This window comes from Mustela nivalis (assembly GCF_964662115.1).
Source record: "Mustela nivalis genome assembly, chromosome: 9".
NCBI lineage: Eukaryota > Metazoa > Chordata > Mammalia > Carnivora > Mustelidae > Mustela > Mustela nivalis.
In genome coordinates this window covers 115,969,902-115,988,984 of record NC_139028.1, presented here as the reverse complement: position 1 = coordinate 115,988,984, position 19,083 = coordinate 115,969,902, and the positions used below count along the sequence as shown (strand labels likewise).

Genomic DNA, 19,083 nt, shown 5'->3' with positions numbered 1-19,083 from the left:
CACGGGGCCTGACCCTACGGCTGGGACTGCCTGCCGGGAAGCCCTGAGCCCCCGTGGGCTGGCACAAAGGACGTGCAAGGCCAATGCGCGTGGGCATAACTGCCCAAAAGCCACCTGGCTTCAGAAATCACACAGACCATGCAAAAAGGGGTGAGGCCAGAGGCTTCTCCCCCAGCAAGCAGCAGTGAGCATCTTGGCAGTGAGCCTGGGCAGGAGGGGGCAGTGTGTGCAGACATGACCCACCCTGGACCCCGCAGGACCATCCTGTGTCCCCGCACAGCCCACCTCTCAGGCAGCCAGGTGCTTGCTTGCTGGCCTTTCCTCTAAGGAGACAGCTGTGGGGGCTGGGGCAGGGGCGCTGGAAAGTGGAGGGGCCTTCTAGGCGGGTGGGGAACACGGCTGCCCTGACGCCACCCCTTCTGCCTTTGCCAGGAGAAGTGTGCGGGCCAGCGCACAGAGAGCAGAGCCGCGAGAAGTCTGGACTCGCCAGGCCTGGAGATGGTGGGGAACTGTTCCTGGGAGGCCCATCCGGGCAGCCGGAGTAAGGCAAGTGCTGCTGGGCAGCAGAGGGGGCTCCAGGCACGGTGGGGCAGGGTGGGGTGGCAGAGGAGGGGTGGGGTGGCAGAGGCGGGCTCAGCCCTGCGTCCCCTCCCCCTGCACTCTGCCACGCAGACCAATCCCCTGTCTCAGGACACACTGGTGGGCAGGAGACCCTCTGGGCGATGTGCCCCAGCCCTGCTCCCAGGGGCCCCCCGGTCACCAGCATCCCCAGCAGCCTCAAATCCCTTCCCCGTGCATACCCTGTGTGAGCCGTTTCTCCCTCGAGCAGCCTTGTTCCGTCTCTTCCCTGAAGAGATGGGGGTCAGCTATATCCCAGGGCCAGGCCCTGCCAGGAGACCCGGAGGAGCGGGCTCCAAGGCGTCCCTGAAGCCATGGGCCCCACAGAGCATCACAGGCGCTGGGCCACCCTGCCCAAGCTGCTGAAGGCCAGGGTCTGGTAGTCATGGTTTACGTTTCGGCACCGGCTGTGGCCAAGACCCCAACAAGGCATCAAGCCAACCCAGCCCTTCTGCCCTTGCCAGCCCCCTACTTCTCTGAGCTCCTGGAAAACTCCGGAGCCCCCTTCTCAATCCTGGGCAAAGCTCGCTCCACATTGGAAGGCCCTTCTGAGTTCATCTGGTACAACTTCCTCCACATCAGAGAAAACGGAGGCTCACGACAGCACGGTACCTCGACTGAGATGAGCCCAGAGGTCGGAACAGAGCCTGGACTCTTGCCCAGGGCCTGTGGCCCTTGGTCTTCTCCCTTGGTGACCACTGTAGAGCAGCAGCCACGGGAGGAAGAGATGGGACCGGCTGGGGAGAAGTCTCCAGAAATCCCCAGAGAAAAGGCAGAGCCCAGGGAGGGGGGCCGGGCTGAGAACAGGCATTTTCCAAGGCCGCATGTGGCTGGGGCGGTAGCTACACGCCCAGTGACTCACCAGCCCTCCCGCTCTGACTCCGGGGAGGGGAGGGAACTGCAGACTTTTTCCTGCCTGTGAGGAGCTCTGAGAGATCCCTCGGCGTGGGCTTGTCTGGGCACTGGGTCTTGGGGACCACTGCTCCGCGGCCCAAAGTGGTCAAAGCCACCAAGAGGAAAGGCTGAGCAAAGAGCGAGCTAAGGGGTTTGGAGGCTGACGGACAGAGATGCTGAGCCAACAAGCGCGCCTGGTATAGAAGACCCCCTTCACGTGCTTGCCTGGACCTCACAGTCTCCCCGAAGTCTTGCCAACACCTCCAGTCTCTGCTTGCAGACTCCCTTGACAGAACCCCCTCCCCCCGTTATGGGGTACCTGGCAAAGCTGAGGACCATCTGGAAGGCGGTGGAATGTTCCAGCCTCAAAAACCTTTCCGTTTGTTTCCTCTTGGGGAGAGTCCTGAGCAATGGGAACCGATAGCCCGCCTGACGGGGGGGGGGGGGGTCTGCCGGGGACTAGGGTGGGGGTGTCAGGCCCAGGCTCTGTGGGAGGGAGTGCCGGATGGACTAGTGACGTCTGCCCGGCCGAAGGAGGGGAGTGCTCTCCTGTGCTCTGCGCAGCCCTGTCGCTTGGAATGGGAGGTCAAAGTGACAGCCTGAGAAGGAATCCAGCTTGTGGATGTGTGATGTTTGGCCCACACGATGTTTTTAAATGCGAACATTTAAAGATCAGGGGAGTTCACATTACGATCTAGGGTTTCCTGGCTTCTCTGGGGAGGGGGGAAAGGATGACGGACGGGCCACTCAGCCCACGGTCCCGTGCCCGCTGCCCCCCTCCCGCCCCCCAGCACCCACCAGCTGGACAGAGCAGCTGCCACTGTGCTCGGGACAGGTGCTGCTGTGTGCACGCCCCCCAAACCAGTGTCTTGCTCCGGGCCCAGGTTCACACATTCATCCCCGGCCCAGACCCTGCAGGCAAGATAGTCCCGTGCCCTCGGTCGGCCAGACTGTTCGAGCATCAGAATGCCTCCCCAGAGCACCACAATCTCCACCTCCCGGAGGGGGGGGGCTGGGCCACACCCAGATCCCTCACGATCCAGACACCCAGGTCACCCCAGCCCTGCAGGGGTCACTTCTACATCCCTCTGTCTCTCTGATCCCGCGACAGGACAGGCTCCCACTCCAGTGAGGGCCAGGGTCCACCTTTTCAATTATTTTATTCTACTTTTTTGAAATAAATATTTTCACATTTTGGTGTGAAAACTGGCAAATGCACAGAAAATCTGCACGGACAGTGCAGCGCAGGCGCGTGTCCTTCACCAGCAGGTGGCCTTTGGCGCCTGTGTTTTCTCTCGATGCCTCCCAAGACAGACTCTTTCCCAGAACTGCTGGAAAGTAAATTGCAGACATCAAGCCCCCTTTTGCCCCCGAATAGCCTGGGGCCTCCGAGAACAAGGAGCTTCCCGTCCAGGGCCACAGGGCATCTTCCGACTCAGAAAATCTAACGCTGCTGCAGCACGAGGATCCCCGGCACAGGCGAGCGTTTCCCCGTCACCCCGCGAGCAGCCTTCAGGGACCCGTAGGGCCGCTCTGAAATCTAGGTGTCGTATCTACTGGCCATGGCTCACCACGGTCCCTCAACCTGGAAAGGTGCTTCCGTGGTTCGTATCTTTCGTGACACAGACACCTCTGGACGAGTCTCTTCCCACAGGTGGGCCGTCCCGGGCCTCTGTTCTGTCTGACGGTCTCTGCTCTGGCTCCTCCAGGCCGCGAGCTGCAGACTTGGGGACCCAGAGCAGGGGCACTAGGTGGGAGCAGGCTGTCTTCTGCTCTAGTTCCAGCCAGTTCGTTGGCTTCACCCCCGTGATCAGCTGGGACACAGGTGCAGGTCTGGGGGCGGGGCCCGGCCCGCATCACAGGTGTCTCCCCCTCTGCACCCGCCCAGATGTGTCCTGACGTGAGTGAGGCCCCCGAGCTCTACAGCCGCGGCTTCCTGACCATCAAGCAGATCACCATGCTGCCGCCGCCCGCCATCATGAACTACATCTTCCTGCTCCTCTGTCTGTGCGGCCTGGTGGGCAACGGGCTGGTCCTCTGGTTTTTCGGCTTCTCCATCAAGCGGAGCCCCTTCTCCGTGTACTTCCTGCACCTGGCCGGCGCCGATGTCGGCTACCTCTTCAGCAAGGCTGTGTTTTCCATCCTGAACACGGGCGGCTTCCTGGGCACATTCGCCGACTACGTCCGCGCCGTGACCAGGGTCGTGGGGCTCTGCACGTTCGTGGCCGGCGTGAGCCTCCTGCCCGCCGTGAGCTCGGAGCGCTGCCTGTCCGTCGTCTTCCCCGTCTGGTACTGGCGCCGCCGGCCCAAGCGCCTGTCGGCCGTGGTGTGCGCCCTGCTCTGGACCCTGTCGCTCCTGGTCACCGGCGTCCACCACTACTGCTGCGTGTTCCTGGCCTCGCGGGGCTCCGGCAGCGCCTGTGGGCGCATGGACACCTTCCTGGGCATCCTGCTGTTCCTCGTCTTCTGCCCGCTCATGGTGCTGCCCTGTCTGCTGCTCATCCTGCACGTGGAATGCCGGGCCCGGCGGCGCCAGCGCTCTGCCAAGCTCAACCACGTCATCCTGGCCATGGTGTCCGTGTTTCTCGTGTCCTCCATCTACCTGGGGATCGACTGGTTCCTCTTCTGGGTCTTCCAGATCCCGGCCCCCTTCCCTGAGTACGTCACCGACCTCTGCATCTGCATCCACAGCAGCGCCAAGCCCGTCGTCTACTTCCTGGCGGGGAGGGACAAGTCCCAGCGGCTGTGGGAGCCTCTCCGGGTGGTCTTCCAGCGGGCCCTGCGGGACGGCGCCGAGCTGGGGGAAGCCGGGGGCGGCACGCCCAACACAGTCACCATGGAGATGCAGTGCCCCACCGGGAACGCGTCCTGAGAGGCAGGGGCCAGCTGGGCGGCAGGGGCCGTAGCCTCCGGAGATCCTCTGCTGCCGAGACAGGAGCTGGGCCGCGGCCACAGGGCCCAGGTGCAAGGCGGAAGGTCTGCTCTGGCTCCTCGTGCCTCCTTCTCCGTGGGCTGGAGGCTCTGGGGTGGCTGGCCAGGAGCCCGAGCAGCCACCTACATGCAGGCCTTCTGGCCGGGCCAAGCTTCCCCTGCCATTCTCCTCCGTGGCCAGAAGCTGGTCGGCAAAGGAGGGGACGAGGGGTCAGCCAGCCCCCTCCCCCTCCTACCCCTTTCAATCAGGCCTCCTTGAAAGCAGTGTAGCCAGCACCACTGCTCCCCCGCGGGGCTGCAGCTCTGCCCCCGTCAGGGCACCTGTTCGCTCCCTTCCGCCCCCTCAAGGCAGTACTGGCGAGCCAAGCTGAACGGACGGTGCTACCTGGAAGAGAGTTCTGGCTAACCTGCCTTGTAGTTCCATCCTTCTGCACCCAACATCCCTGCCCTGAATCCTTTGGTGACTTTGATGGGGGAGTTTCCGGTCATGGCAAGCAGCTAGACGAGAAGCGGCCTCGGGCAGCTGGGGCAGGTCACTCTCAGTTCCGACTCCCTGCAGGCCAGGCCCTGGGCAGCCTCCCAGAGCACAGCATGTCCATGCTGCTGTGCACCTGGTTCTCGAACCTTGGCCCACTGTCCAGGAGTCTCTGGGCTCCAGTCCTCACCCAGGAGTGGGCCCTGGCTCTACCTGGCCACCCCAGGCCACCTCCAAGCACAGGGGCCCTGTGTAGCCAATGCAAGTTTTATAGAAGACAATAAATGTATATCAATAAACATTTTATAACGTGCACTGAGCAAGGCTTCCTGCCTTCTGTCCTGTCTGCACCTGCTCCACAGTGAGGCCCCGTCGGCGACGAACAGCCCAGATGGTCGCCTTCCCAAGCTATGCCCCACCCACCCGACCTGCTCTGTCCTCTGGCATTTGTGCTCCTCTCCTGGCTGATCCGTCTACACCTCTGGGGAGCTCCCTCTCCCAAATGGTCCGTCTACACCTCTGGAGTGGTCCCTCTCCTGGTAGGGTAACCACCCCTCTGCCTAATGGAGCTTTGGTCAGCTGCCCTGTCCTCTTGGTTAAAGCCTATGCCCTTTCTCACCCATTCAGGGCTCTCTGGTCCCCCTGGAAACAGTTTCCATGTGCTGCTTAATATAGGTCCTGTCCTGGAACACAGCGTGTCCACACAGAGGCCCCCTGGGTACGGCTGCTGCTTCTCCTCCTGCCACCTGTCCAGAATGCCCCTCCCTCTCCCACCCTCTCTGACGCGGGGCTGGGGCTGGCCTCCCTGAACTTGGTACCTCCCCAATGCCCAGCAATAGGCTGGAGCCCCTCCCAAGAGACAGCTCAACTAGGGCTGGGTCAGAGGCTCCCTGACTGCCCCCTGCCCACCTCCAACCAGTCCCCGAAGAGGCCTATCTTGGGCTCCAGGTGTCCAGCCTGGGACCCCAGCCCCATGGCAGGGAAGCTCTGGGGGAACCTGCTCATTACATAGGCCCAAGGACAGACCAGGGCAGAGGCACCAGTGGCCCAGGCTGGGGTAAGGCCCCCATCTGCAGAAAGCAGGGAGAGGGCTAGGAGGGAGCTGGCTAACAGAACCGCCAGCCGGCCCACCCAGGGTGCGGCGGTACCTCCAGCCTCTCCTGCTGGCCCAGGTGGTGCCTGGTATTCCACCTGCAGACCCTGAACTTGCTCTTCCTTACCCTGGTCAACCCAGAGCAAGGGCTGAAGGACCACCCTGGGGTGGGCTGACCCCCAAATGCATTTCTTGGCAACCAATCCCCAGGTGGTGGACTCGCTCCTCCTGGCCTCTCCAGGCCTCTGCTCCTGTGCTCCCCATTCCAACAAGCCCAGAGGCTCCTCCATCAAGGTCCCTGCTCTGCAGAGAGAGAACCCCGAGTGTCTGGAGGCAGAAGAGCTTCAGAGAGCGGAGCCCGGGGCGCCAGCCTCTCCCACTCCCCGCATGGGGTGCACCCGCCCCGGCCTCGCACACTCCCCCCACCTCCTGGCCCATCCCTCCAACCCTGAAAGCCAGTCCAAGAATCCCAAAAAAAGCAGAGACACTTCTGACACTTCTGGGGACTCAAAGAAGCCAAGTCAGGTCCTGAGGATACGAACGAGGGGCGGGACCCACTCAATGGGAAAGCTTCCGCCAGCAGCCTCCGCTGGAAAGAAATGCCGCCCAGTCCTAAAGACGGACAAGGGAGCCTCTGAGGAGCCACTGTCTTGGGACCCAGTGAATCCGAGCCCCTGGAGGTTCACCTCTTCCTCAGGAGCTCCCACCCTAGGCCTCTGGCCCTGAGTCTAATGCCAGGAGCTACCCCTCGCCACCCCTCTGGGAGCATGAACTGACCTCCTTGCCTGGGCCCAGCTGCAGCAGCTCAGAACCCAGCCCAGCGAGCGGGCGGGCAGCCTCACTCACTGCAGGACCTGGAGATCGGGGAAGGGCTGGAGCCCCACAAGAATACACATCTGGCCGTGCTTAGTGGGCAGCGGGCTGGGAGGGTGGGGGGTGAACCCCAGGATCGGCCCTGCCCAGCCTCTGGACCCTCCTCAGGTGCGGATCCCTACAGTCTTCCCCGAGAGTAAGGCCTCTCCTCCCCCACCCAGTCCCCAGCCACATGGGGATTGCCGGCACATCCTGTCCACCCCGGACAGCCTCCCATCTGTGCTCATGGAGAGGCGGGAGCAGAGGAGAAGGGCTCGTTCCTCCTCCCACCTTGGGTATGGAGTTACAGAAGGGCCCAGGGAGCTGGCTGCAGGGGTGGGGCACAGAAGCCTCTGTGGTCCCCCACCAAAGGCAGCTCAGCTGGGACCACCCCAGCCTCCTTCTTTCTGGTGTCTGGGAAAATCAGGAAGCAGAGTGACCCGAGCATCACAGATCTCCACCATGGAACTCTCTGGAACAAGGGGTCTAACCGCCCTCCCCTGAACACTGCGCAGGAGTCGAATTCAGGGGCTGCATATCGCCATCCCTACGAAGGAACCCGTAGCTGGCCCCACGAGGAACAAACACTGGTCTCCCTGCCACTCCAGTTGTTACTAAGCACAACGTGCTACCACCACCAGATACGCGGGGCGAGGACTGCAGAGCCGCTAGGGTAGGGCTGTGGGGCCCTGCTTTCGGTGCCCCCCCGCCACCGCTGTCTGGACAAGCACACTCCTGGAGGATGCACATAAGAAACAGGGCCAAATGTGCAAAGTCAAGAGCAAGCCTCAGGGAGACAGAGTACTGCCACCCGGAAGCTGTGGGCCTGGGTTTTCTCACAGATCCAGCACAGGCCTCTGGAGCAGGGGCAGAGTGTCCCTTCTAAGAGAAAGCAGGGTGGCCAGGAAGGAGGGACAAGGAAGAACCAATCCCAGCCTGGGGAGCAGGGCACAGATTGCCATTCGCAGGGGACCTGCTGTGTGCAGTGGGCCCTGGGCTAAAACCTCCACCAGCTCATTTAACCTGCACAGCTGGGCTCCCAGGGACAGGCTGCTCGAACCCAGGGTGGAGCCCCCGTCACTGTCCCACCGCTCTGGTGGCCACGTGCTTGCCCTGGAACCCAGGCCGCTGGCAGTGGCCACCAGCAAAGCACCGGCAGTAGGGGCCCCGGGGATGCCGCACTGACTAGACAGGACAGGCCCATCACAGTCCAAGGACAACCCAGACCGGCCTTGTTGGAGCCCACAGTCCAGTGCCTGAGACCAAAGGAGGGCGCAACCCAGGCTTGGGCAGCTGGCAGATGAAGCGGGCAGGCAGCGGGCTGGGGACTCGTGCTCGGCACACAGCACAACACACAGCCTGAGAGCTGAGGCCTCTTTGCGTCTTCCTGGCCTGTCTCCGTAAGACCAAACAGAAACGCCTCTCTGGCATCGGCCTTGCTGGCTCCCACCCCCTGCCGGCTGTGCTTGTGAGATAACCGAGTTTTCTCTTTGGGGCCAGAATTCTGAAGCCTGAGATCCTTTTACATGTGCACGTCTTGGTCTAGAATCCTCTGCCAAGACACCCCGTCTTTTCCAGGAGCCGCGGGATCCATCTAGAAGGTGGGATGAAGGGGTGGGTCCATTAACAGTCACCTCTCCCCGGATGGGAAGAAGCCCAGCCCAAGGAAAGGTGCTCTTACAGACGTGCGTGACCAGACCAGGGAGCTACCAAAACCCGGCGCAGAGATCACTCCATCCGCCCTGTTGCTTCAGGGCAACTCGGAATGCGAGCGCGGAAGTCCTGTATCTGAGGCCACTGGGGGCTGGAGACAACAGAACAAAAGTTCATGGAAAAGTCCGCCGCAGCGAGTCAGAATGCCAGCGCCAAGCTTCCTGGCAATTTGGGAGAAGGCTCACCTACTTGGGCAGATTTCGTCCAAAAAAAAAAGAAAAGAAAAGAAAATTCTTGCGGTTGACATTAGGCACAATGAAATGAACTGTTAACGCAGTCGATGATCTCTGACACACGTATGCACACTCGCGACCTCACCAAATCGCTGCGAGGAACGTCTGTGTCCTCGCCGAAGAACATTTCCATCACACCGCCCCAAGAATGTCCTAGCGCCCCAGAGTCCCAGGCCCCCACCCCCGCCCCGCACCCCTGTGCTTTAGGCCACTCGAGGTCGCTCCCGGCCGATCTGCACAGCCCGTGATAAGTCACAGAAACGAGTCTGGTCGGCCCGGGGCGGGGGTGCGGAGGGGCGGGTGTCTCGGAAGCCCACCCACTGCCCTACCGCGGAGCTCCATCAGCGGTTCCCAGCAGGCGCTTCCCTCCCGCCGACCATTCCCAGGGCTGCCACCGGAACGTGCGCTCCCCCTACCCAAGACACAGGACCCGAAGTCCACTCCGGGGCCCGCCTCCCCAGCCCTGGGCCCAGGCCCCGGGGGCGGTCCGCCCCTCGGCCAGACTCGCCCTCCAGGGCCGCCGCGGGCCACACTCACCATCCCCGGAGGAGCAAGCGCGGATCTCCAGAGTCCCACGCGGGAAGGCGGCGCACCGCGCGCTCCACGCCCGACCGCAGCGGGGCCCGGCTGCGCGGGGCGGGCGCGGCTCAGCCAGGGCGCACCGCAGCCGCCGTCCAAGGCTGACGCCCGCGGCCTCGGGTGGCCCGTGGGGTCTGCCGGTCCTCGCCGTGTCACCAGCACGACCCAAGCCGGCGCCTCCTCCGGGTCCCGGGTTCCCCTCGGGTTAGGCTCCTGGGCGGCACGTGACAGAAGCCGCACTGAAGCGCGCAGGCGCACGCACTCAGGCGCGCGCACTCATGCGCACGCGCACGAACTCCTCACGCACGCGCACCAACTCACCCACGCGTACAATCGTCCCCGCGCACGCACGAACTCATGCACGCGGACAACCGTGCCCAGGCACGCGCACGCACGGGCCCACACTGGAACCGGATTGGCTCCTGTCGCTGAGAAGTCGGGGTGCGGTCGCGGGCGGGGAACAGCTGGATCCGGGCCCCTGATTCCAGGGACTCTGTCCCTCACCTGTCACTAGTCGGGAAATGTGAGCCACAGAAGGTGCCCGAACGAGACAGCTCCTGCCAGGAAGCCCGTGTCTTCCTGGGTCACCTGTGTCCCCGCCCCTTCTCAGGCTAGGTGTTACCTCCTCGGGGTAAGACGTCCACCACCCCGGCTCGGCAAGCCCAGAGTAAGAGCCTGGGACGGTCCGAGCTGCTCTTCTGACATGAGGATGCTCTGTGTCCCCTGGGGACACCCATGAGCACAGTGGGGTCTCTCTGTCCTCCGTCACCTGTCCATGACGTGGGGCGTTGGTGACACTTCGACATCGGAGCTTCGTGCCTCTCCTCTCTTCACTCACGTGTCTTCCCAAAGCTGAGGCCAGAGGTCTCCCACACCGACCTCTCCTTCACGTCCAGGACCGGGCATGAGGGTGGGCACGGCAGCCCCAGGCCCCAGCCACCCGTCAGTCAACGCGTGTAGACCCCAAGCAGCCACCATGTCCCGCGGGGCATCGGACCGCCAGGCTACACAGCCGTGAGGTCAGCCTCCATCCGAACCTGGAGAGGGCTCAGTTGTAGAGGACTCGTGAATTCCCAGGCAGGAAAGTGGGTTCAGCCTGCGCGGGGAAAGGTCACCGACGGAGGTCAGAGTGATTCCCTCTCTCTTGCCTCGAGCGCTGTACTCGAGCTGTTGAGAGAGACCGGAAGGGGCTCCGTGAATTTCAGTGAGGCCTCGGATGCTCAGAGGGGTCCCCTAAACCACCAAGCTCCCCAGCTAATAGGCGGACAAACTCAGACTTGAAATGGGGCTCTGGAGTCCAGGGTCCAGGCTCCTTCCTCTCCGCCCCTCAGCAAGCAGAGCCCTGGGCAGGTCCATTAGCCAGAGCATCTCTCCATGCAGAGGGCTGTGTCGACCTAATGGCCTCTCCCGGCCCACAAGAGACCCTCTTTCCTGCACAGCGCTATGTTAACGCCGAGATGATAGGGCCTGCTGATGCTCTGAGGCCTCTTTGGCTGTCCCAGATGGCCTTCAGGCAGGGAGACACGGCCAGGATGGCACAGGAAGGGCGTGAACACTCCCGCAGCTCCTCACGGCCCCCAGCCTTATTCTCATTTCCCTGAAAGGCATCCCCCAGCCTAGATGGGCAGCCTGAGAGCCCACACCCAGCTAGGTCCATTAGTCCCCAGCCAGCTTGTCTGCAGGCCTCCTGGGTGGGGTGGGTGCCTTCCTGTATTTATGCCTCAAGCTCCCCTTCCAGCATCTCAGAGAGCAGAGTGAAGGCATCCCAGGGACAGGACTCCTGTGAGGCCAGGGTGGGGAGCAGCCAAGGCGAGCTGGGAGAAGCCCTGCAGAGCCGGGAGCAGGGACTGGGCCGGAGCAGCTCGGGGGCATGGAGCCAGTGGAGCTGCCTCCAGGCGTTGGAGTTAGGCACCAGAGCCCGGTCACCCTTCCCCGGAGGACTGAGCACCATGTCGGGAGCAGGTAGGAGCCTCACATTTTTACTCTCTGGGTGGAGGAGAGCATGGTGGTGATGGGTGGTGCCTAGCAACAACCCCGGGGCGAGAGTCCCTGTTCAGCCAGACATGGCTGGATGGCCCGGGAGGTGCCTCAACTTCCCCGAGCTGGCATCTTCCAAATAAAACGGACAACAGAAGCCTAGCTCACAACCATATTTAAAGTGGTTCAGATCACCCCCAAGGGGCCAGCCACATGGGAGCCCCCATCAGTGGTGACAGCCAGGCCAGGACAAAGGAGGGACATACAGGTGTCAGGTGAGCACAACTGAAGAAGACATTCACTTTGTTTTGGGGAAAGCAGCAAGTCATAGGTTTTCATTTCTGTAAAAACGTTATATGGAAATGCACAGAAAAAAAATCCGTCAAGGGTGTGATCCCACCGTTAACACTGGGAGGCAGCATGAGGGCATAGCAAAACCTACGTCCTCTTGACCCTCAGACCTTTTAAAGGAGACTGTTTTACTATCTCATCTAGGTGACCTTTTAAACGTTTAAAGGACAAGGAGAGATGGACCGTATTAGCTAGAAATGACATTTCCCGAAGGCGTCAGGTGAGGTAGACAGAAATTCAAACAAGGCTTCTGAAGACAGGCATCCTACAGCTAACTCGACAGGCACCGTCTTCTAAACCATCACCTTTCACGTGTGATCACTGAGCACTGGCTACGTGCAGGCCTGGGCCCAGGGCGGGGAGGGCGTGGAGGGGCTCTAGTCCGATGCTGGCCTGCCCGAGGGGCTCACAGGCCCAGTGACAACCCTCGTAGCTCAGAGTCGGAGGGAGTGGGGGCCTCAGGGAAGAGCCCAGCAGAGGGGAGGCAGCGGGGGAGGAGAGTAGGCTCCAGCAGCTCGTCTCAGAAGTGCATTGGTCTTACCAGATCACCACCCGCCCTCCGGATCAGATCCTTTCACCTTGAACACCTCGTACAGGCCCACCTCTGAGAGGAGCGCAGCGGCTTGGTGCCTCAACAGATCACTGAGGGGGACACAGTTGGGCCCATAGCTGTCAGGAGGAGGCCCCCTCCCCCAGCCCCCCACACCCCTCCCCTCTTCTTCCTTCTTTCACTGGAAAAGAGGAACCTTCCCGCATGGGGTCCCGCAAGCTTGGTGGGCTCCCCGCTTCTCCCGTCTCTCCTGGGCAGTGCCCAGCTCCCAGGCCGCTTGCCCGCGGTACCGACTCTGCCCCCAGGCGCACTCCCCCCGCCCCCCTGCAGCCGTGACCGCGCCTGCGCCCTCAGGTCTCCCTCTGCTGAGCAGCTCCCGTTTGGGTCCTCCGTCCCTGGTCCCATTTCTCTACCCTCGCCTCCCCCCTGCCCACTACAACACACCCCTTCAAAGGGTCACCCACACCCCTGCCTCCACAGCTGCCTCCTCGGCACATCTGGGGGTCTCTGTTGCTGAGAGCCGCCCCTTTGGAGGGGTCTAGGGAGCCGCCGCGCCTGCAGCACACCCGTTGTCCCTCCACGCGCTCTGTCCCCACTGCCGCTTGGCTACTAAAGCTGCTCTCCCGGCAGCTGTCAGCCCCTCTGGAAGTTCCCACCCCGAAAGCTGCATAGTCTTGCTTGTCGATGGCCTCCCCTTCGAGCAGCATCCCCGGGAAGGTCTCTAGCCCAGGACCCAGAATAGCCCTGGCCTGGTCCGCCCTCTGTCCCCATCAGCGGGGTATCAGGTGACAGCTGAGAAGCAGCCCAGGTGTGCGGAGGGCCCCTGTCCAGGCTTCTGCGACCCTGACCAGAGCAGAGGGTCGGGGGGCACTACATGCACTCAGAGGTGGGGTGGGGCACTGGACTGGGGGGGTCAGTCGGCCCACAGGGTGACCTTGTGCATCCCGCCCTGCCCGAGGAGCAGGTGCCACCCGCGTCCTCCATCCCTGGAGAGCGGCCCACACATTCCTTACTTAGCGTGGGGCTTCGAGGACACTCCTTCGCTGAGCCTGGCACTGGGCGGGGACCAATCACTAGTGGCTCGGGAGGGCGGTGTGTAAAGGGTTCCGCTGGCTGGGGAGGGGCCAGGGAGCAGGGTCCCAGCCCCCTGCACAGACAGCAATGGGTCTCTCATAGCAGCCTCTCCACCGAGCCTCTCCCTGCCGCCCTCCAACCTCAGCACCTTCCAGCAGGTCCCTGCCTTCTTATGTACCCCCCGGGGGCCAGGGGATAATCATGTCTATTGTACACCCCCCACCCTGGACCGTGAGTGTCCTGGCCACTGCTGTGCATCTATACTGTGTTTCTATGTCTATCTGTACTATCTGTGTGTGCATCTGTGCTCCTGGGTGCGGACATGTGTTCCGCGCATGTCCATATGCTATCATCTACCCCGGGGGACACAGAGCACCATGTAGGTACCCGGCACATAGTAGAAGTTTGATCAATGTTACTTAAACATCTGTGGATCCTGCGGGAGGGACTCCTGACTGTGAGGACAGGGCACCTATGGAGGCTGTGTGGGTCATGGTCCCACCCTCCCACTGTGGATGCCCAGAAACTGGGGAGAAAACATAATCGCCCTCCTACCCAGCCCTGGAGAGGTAGGAAATCTCTGGGTCCTAGAGTGACGCCGGTGGCCCAGAGAACATCAGATGGGGCTTAGGTGGGGTGGGGATGAGGAAGGGCTGTGGGGCTGGGAAGTCCCTTGGAGCTGGAGCAGAGGGGGCTCCACAAGGCCAAGTCCAGGAGCTCCCTGCTGCTTAGACAAGCAGCTTTCTGCACAGAATGCCCTCAGGAGCCTCCCCCCCTGCCTGAGACTGTGGGGGAAGGGTGCGTGAGCTGAGTCGGGCACCAATTTCAGGAACTAAAGCCCCAGATTTGCAGCATTCATGGTAACAGAGTCGGAATTTACAAACGTCTGCACGATGCCACATCTCCGACCCATGAACCCCACCACAGACCTGCTCCTGGACCAGTGACACCCTGTGGATACCAACAGAAACCAAGGCCAAATCCTGGTAGCAGATCTCAGCATTGAAAGTGAAGAGGCCTGGGGCGCCTGGATGGCTCAGTCGGTTAAGTATTTGCTTTAGTTTCAGGTCATGATCCCAGGGTCCAGAGACGGAGCTCCCCATCAGGCTCCCTGCTCAGCGGGGAGTCTGGCTCTCCCTTTCCCACTGCCTCTCTGCCTGGCTTGTGCGCTCTTTCCCTCTCTCTCTCCCTCACTCTCATAAATAGATAAAAAATAAAGTGAAGAAGGCCACGACATAAAAGGTACACTTGACAGGGACGGCATGATCATCTCAGATTTGTCCCCACTTAACAAAGATTCCAAAAGCCGAAGAGAAAATGACAAAACTTATTTGTGGCAGATAAAAATATTCGTAGTGCTATGAAATAATATCTGTAACAAATTTATGGAAATATAAATTTTACGTATTTTCAGTGGTTTTCAACATTAAAATATTTAGGCATGAACACCAATGAAGACACTATATACCAAAATGCATGAAACAGCTAAAGAAATACTTAGGAGTCATCCAGAGCCCAAAATGCCCCTTAGAAAGAGAAATTTTGACAGTTGCCTAGCAGTTCAACACAAGAAGCTGAAAAACAATCACAAGGTAAATCCAAAGAAAGTAAAAGAAGTAAAAGCATCAATTAAAATTGGAACCGGGGGTGCCTGGGTGGCTCAGTGAGTTAAGCGTCTGCCTTCAGTTCAGGTCATGATCCCAGGGACCTGGGATCGAGTCCCACGTTGGGCTCCCTGTTTGCAGAGAGCCTGTTTCTCCCTCTCCTCCCTGTTCATGCTCTCTCATTTTCTCTCAAATAAATAAATAAAATCTTTTTTTAAAACAGAAAACTGGAGGGTGCCTGGGTGGCTCAGTGGGGTGGCTCAGTGGGTTAAAGCCTCTGCCTTTGGCTCGGGTCATGATCCCAGGCTCCTGGGATCGAGTCCGGAATCAGACTCTCTGCTCTGCAGGGAGCCTGCTTCCTCCTCTCTCTCTGCCTGCCTCTCTGCCTACTTGTGATTTCTCTCTGTCAAATAAATAAATAAAATCTTTTAAATAAATAAATAAATAAAACGGAAATCTAGAAACAATAGAGACGTTTAAGAAAAAGTTCTCGTAAAACTGAGCCTCTAGCAAACTGATTTTTTAAAAAAAGAAGTGAGCACACAAATTTAAAATGGAAGATTGAATTAGGGCTTTAAAAATTATAAGGGAATATTGTGTAGATTATTTACAGTATCTACCAATAAATGTGAAACCATAAGCATGAAGAATTACCCAGAAAAATAACATCACCTACTCTAACTCAAGAAGAGATTCAAAATCTGATTAAACCTATTATATAGTTGCACTTGTAATTTTCTTTTCACAAAGCCATGCCTGTCTCCTAACAATCACATAAAAATAACCTGACCAGATGGTTTTACCTTCTGCCAAATCTTCAAAGAAAGATAATCCTTACATGCTACAAATTGTTCCAGAAGGTAGAGAAAAAAGGCAATCTCTTCAAGTCATTTTATGCAACCAGTATAATCTTACATCTTTGAAATAAAAAACAAACAAGGATAGTACAAGAGGGGAAAATTATAGGCTAATTTCATTTATGAACATGGGGGGACATTTTCTAAATAAAACCAGGATACCTGAGGGGAAAAGGGAGTGACCAGAGCAAATAGAAATGGTCTATCCTAAAAATGTAACAAGGAGTAAATACCAGAAAACGTACCACTATAGATCCACCACATAAAGAGACAAAGGGAGGAAAAAAAGAAAGGTATTAAGTAGATGCAGAAAAATAATTGTGATCAATTCCATCATTTATGATAAAAACTCTCAGACAACCAGGAAGGGAATTTTCTCACCCTGATCAAAGGTAATACCACAAACTCAGAGTAACCATCACATCTGATAGAGAAACTTGAAGTTTAGGGAGAAGATAAACACACCTGACTGCAACCAGTGCTCAGCAGACGACTAGATGTTCTGGGCTATGCTATAAGACATGAAAAAGAAATTAGAGGGATAAGAAAATCAAACTTGTCAACAGAAAAATGGATAGGTATGGTCTGCTATATTAGGACATTTGCCTGATTAATAAAAACTACAAGAATCAACAGGGTTCCTCCACACCAGCAATGATCAAGAGGAAAATACATCAGAGGCATTTCTGTGTCTAGCCACAAGGGAGGAACTGGTACGGGACCAGCCCTCCCACGGTCAACAACCAGAAAACTGGAGAAAACAGAAGACTCAGCTGTGTTCAGATACTGGACAAGAGGCATCCCCGGAGTGTGAACTCCAAGAAAAGGGAAACAGAAGAGATGAGCCCTGTGATCACCCCAGCTTTATGCCTGAAGATGCTCTCTGGAAGGGGGAAACCAGCCAGAGCTCAGTGGTCTCCCTGGAGGATGAAACATCATGAAAAGGGCACAGAACGAGTACTGAGTGGCTGTCAGCCACACCGCACCAGAGCTCACACCAAACCACTTACATATTTTAAACACACATGCCCATAAAAGCAGTATGTAGGACAGAGAAGCCAGAACAGAGTTTTAAGGGTCTCATGTGTAAAGGGAACTTGGTAAGTCAAGAGCGAAAAGAAAGCCTTTGATAAAAGTCAATACTTCTTCATGATTAAAAAAGAATAATAATAAACTCAAAATGCAAGAGAACCTCTTCACTTGACAAAGGATGTTTAGAACAACTTGGGGTATATCACAGCAGGGCTGGCAGAGTTGGCGGGATGGGAACCAGGAAAGCAGGGAATGGGCTAAGCCTCCTGGTTATGTTTCTTTTTTTTTTTTCTTTTAAAGATTTTATTTATTAATTTGACAGACAGAGATCACAAGTAGGCAGAGAGAGAGGGGGAAGCAGGCTCCCTGCGGGGCTCGATCCCAGGACTCTGGGACCATGACCTGAGCCAAAGGCAGAGGCTTTAACCCACTGAGCCACCCAGGTGCCCCTCCTGGTTATGTTTCTTATAAACAGAACCCAGGAGAAAGCCCTGAAACTGGACAGTTGGGGTGTGGGGCCCCAAGAAGCCCCTTGGGGCTCCAGCAACACAGAACCTCAAGTCGGTCCATATTCTTTCCACAGGATGAACGGGATTATAGCGGACTCCTATGCCCAGATACTCTCCCAAAATGACTCCATGATAAACACACCGGACACCGCTGCCGAGGTGCTGAGCATCCTGGCCACGTCCGTCTGCGTGTGCGGCATGATGGGCAATGGCCTGGTGGTCTGGCTGCTGAGCTGCCCGGGGCAGACGACCCCGTTCTGCACATACATCCTCCACCTGGCCGTGGCGGACTTCCTCTTCCTCCTCTGCACGGCCGTCACCCTCTCTCTCGACCTGACCCTGCTGGCCTATGAGGTGATGGAGAGAGCGAGGTCCTTCACCTACACCACCAGCCTGACCCTCCTGACGGCCATCAGCACGCAGCGCTGCCTGTCTGTCCTCTTCCCCATCTGGTACAAGTGTCGCCGGCCCCGGCACCTGTCAGCCGTGGTGTGTGCCCTGCTCTGGGTGCTGTCCCTCCTGATGAACGTGCTGGTCTCACTCTTCTGCAGGGAGTTCTGGTTCAGCCTAAGGCAGTGTTACACGGTGGACTCCGTCTTCAGTTTCCTCATCATGGGGATCTTCACCCCAGTGATGACCCTGTCCAGCGTGACCCTCTTCGTGCGGGTGCGGAGGAGCTCACAGGAGTGGGGGCGGCCGCAGCCCACACGGCTGTACGTGGTCATCCTGGCCTCTGTCACGATGTTCCTCATCTGCGCCCTGCCTCTCGGCATCAGCTGGTTCTTCCTCTATTGGCTGGACCTGCCCCAGAATCAGAAGACTCTTTTCCACCACATGGCATGCCTCTCCTCGGCCCTGAGCAGCAGTGCCAATCCTGTCATCTACTTCGTGGTGGGCAGCCAGGGACACTGGTGCTTGCGGGAGTCCCCGGGGGCCATACTCCGCAGGGTGCTGAGGGAGGAGCCTGACGGGGAGGGGAGGGAGACACCCCCCCCCAGCACCAACGAGCTGGGGGCCTGAGAGCCTGGGCGCCCCGGGGATCTGCATGCCTTCCCTGCCCAGTGTCTGTCTGGCCTGCTGTTAACAGCCCCAGAGCCTTGCCCCTTGCCCTGTTGGGGTCTCTTTCTTCTAGGCCAAAGCCCCCCATGCCTTGATGTGGTCTGGCTCTCACAATGGGACTCAGCTGGGAAGACAAAATGCAATTTTTCCTGGGTGTCACAGGGCTCTCCTTCGCTGAGGCCTGGCCTGTGGAACCTGATTGTCCCCCAGGCTCTGTGGGTGGGTAGCCTGCTTCCATGTGAATGCGGAAGCACATTCTCCAAGCCTCCTGCTCCCCTCCAAGGACATCTTTGTGCAGGAGGCAGGGTGTGGGTCCTGTGACTTTCTGGCCTGATGCTGGTCCTTGGGCACATGCTGGTGGCATCAGCTGACCACCAGGGGGATGCCCATGGTCTGCCTTCCACCAGGGGTCCTGCTGACCCCTTCCATGACTGCAGTCCTTGGCCAGCCATGTCCACCACTGACCAAACCCACTGGCCGTAAGCCTCGTCCTCCACCTGGCCCAGGACAGCGCTTGACCCCTGACCTTTGCCTTCGGGTTGCTGTGCAGCACCACACCTGGCAACCACGGCAGGTCTGTTTGCTTTGCTCCAGGAGGCTGCCCTGGAACCAGGAGAGCCCCTGCTGACCCCCTGGAGATGCACAACAGATCTTGATGGGACTGTGCCCAGGAGGCAGGGGC

General features: G+C 58.9%; 1 protein-coding gene and 1 long non-coding RNA gene across 15 annotated transcripts in view; one reads left to right on the top strand and one right to left on the bottom strand.

Annotated features, from left to right (window-relative positions):
* The window catches only part of LOC309873352, a 21,952-nt gene extending 12,526 nt beyond the window's left edge, over nucleotides 1-9,426 (bottom strand). Inside the window, exon 1 of the long non-coding RNA XR_014316305.1 lies at nucleotides 9,347-9,426. This is a non-coding gene — a long non-coding RNA (uncharacterized lncRNA). The remainder of the gene's footprint in view (nucleotides 1-9,346) is intronic.
* The window catches only part of LOC309873351 (mas-related G-protein coupled receptor member F), a 22,593-nt gene extending 3,510 nt beyond the window's left edge, over nucleotides 1-19,083 (top strand). For 6 of the 14 annotated variants that reach the window (XM_082748848.1, XM_082748845.1, XM_082748840.1 and 3 more), the window contains exons 3-4: nucleotides 433-546; nucleotides 17,417-19,083. In XM_082748848.1, coding sequence (XP_082604974.1) covers nucleotides 433-546; nucleotides 17,417-18,362 — 1,060 coding nt within the window. In that variant the 3' untranslated portion in view covers nucleotides 18,363-19,083. Of the gene's footprint in view, nucleotides 1-201; nucleotides 301-432; nucleotides 547-690; nucleotides 5,238-11,126; nucleotides 11,351-17,416 lie in introns of those variants that run through there. The other 8 variants (XM_082748851.1, XM_082748850.1, XM_082748841.1 and 5 more) reach the window with 6 other exon arrangements.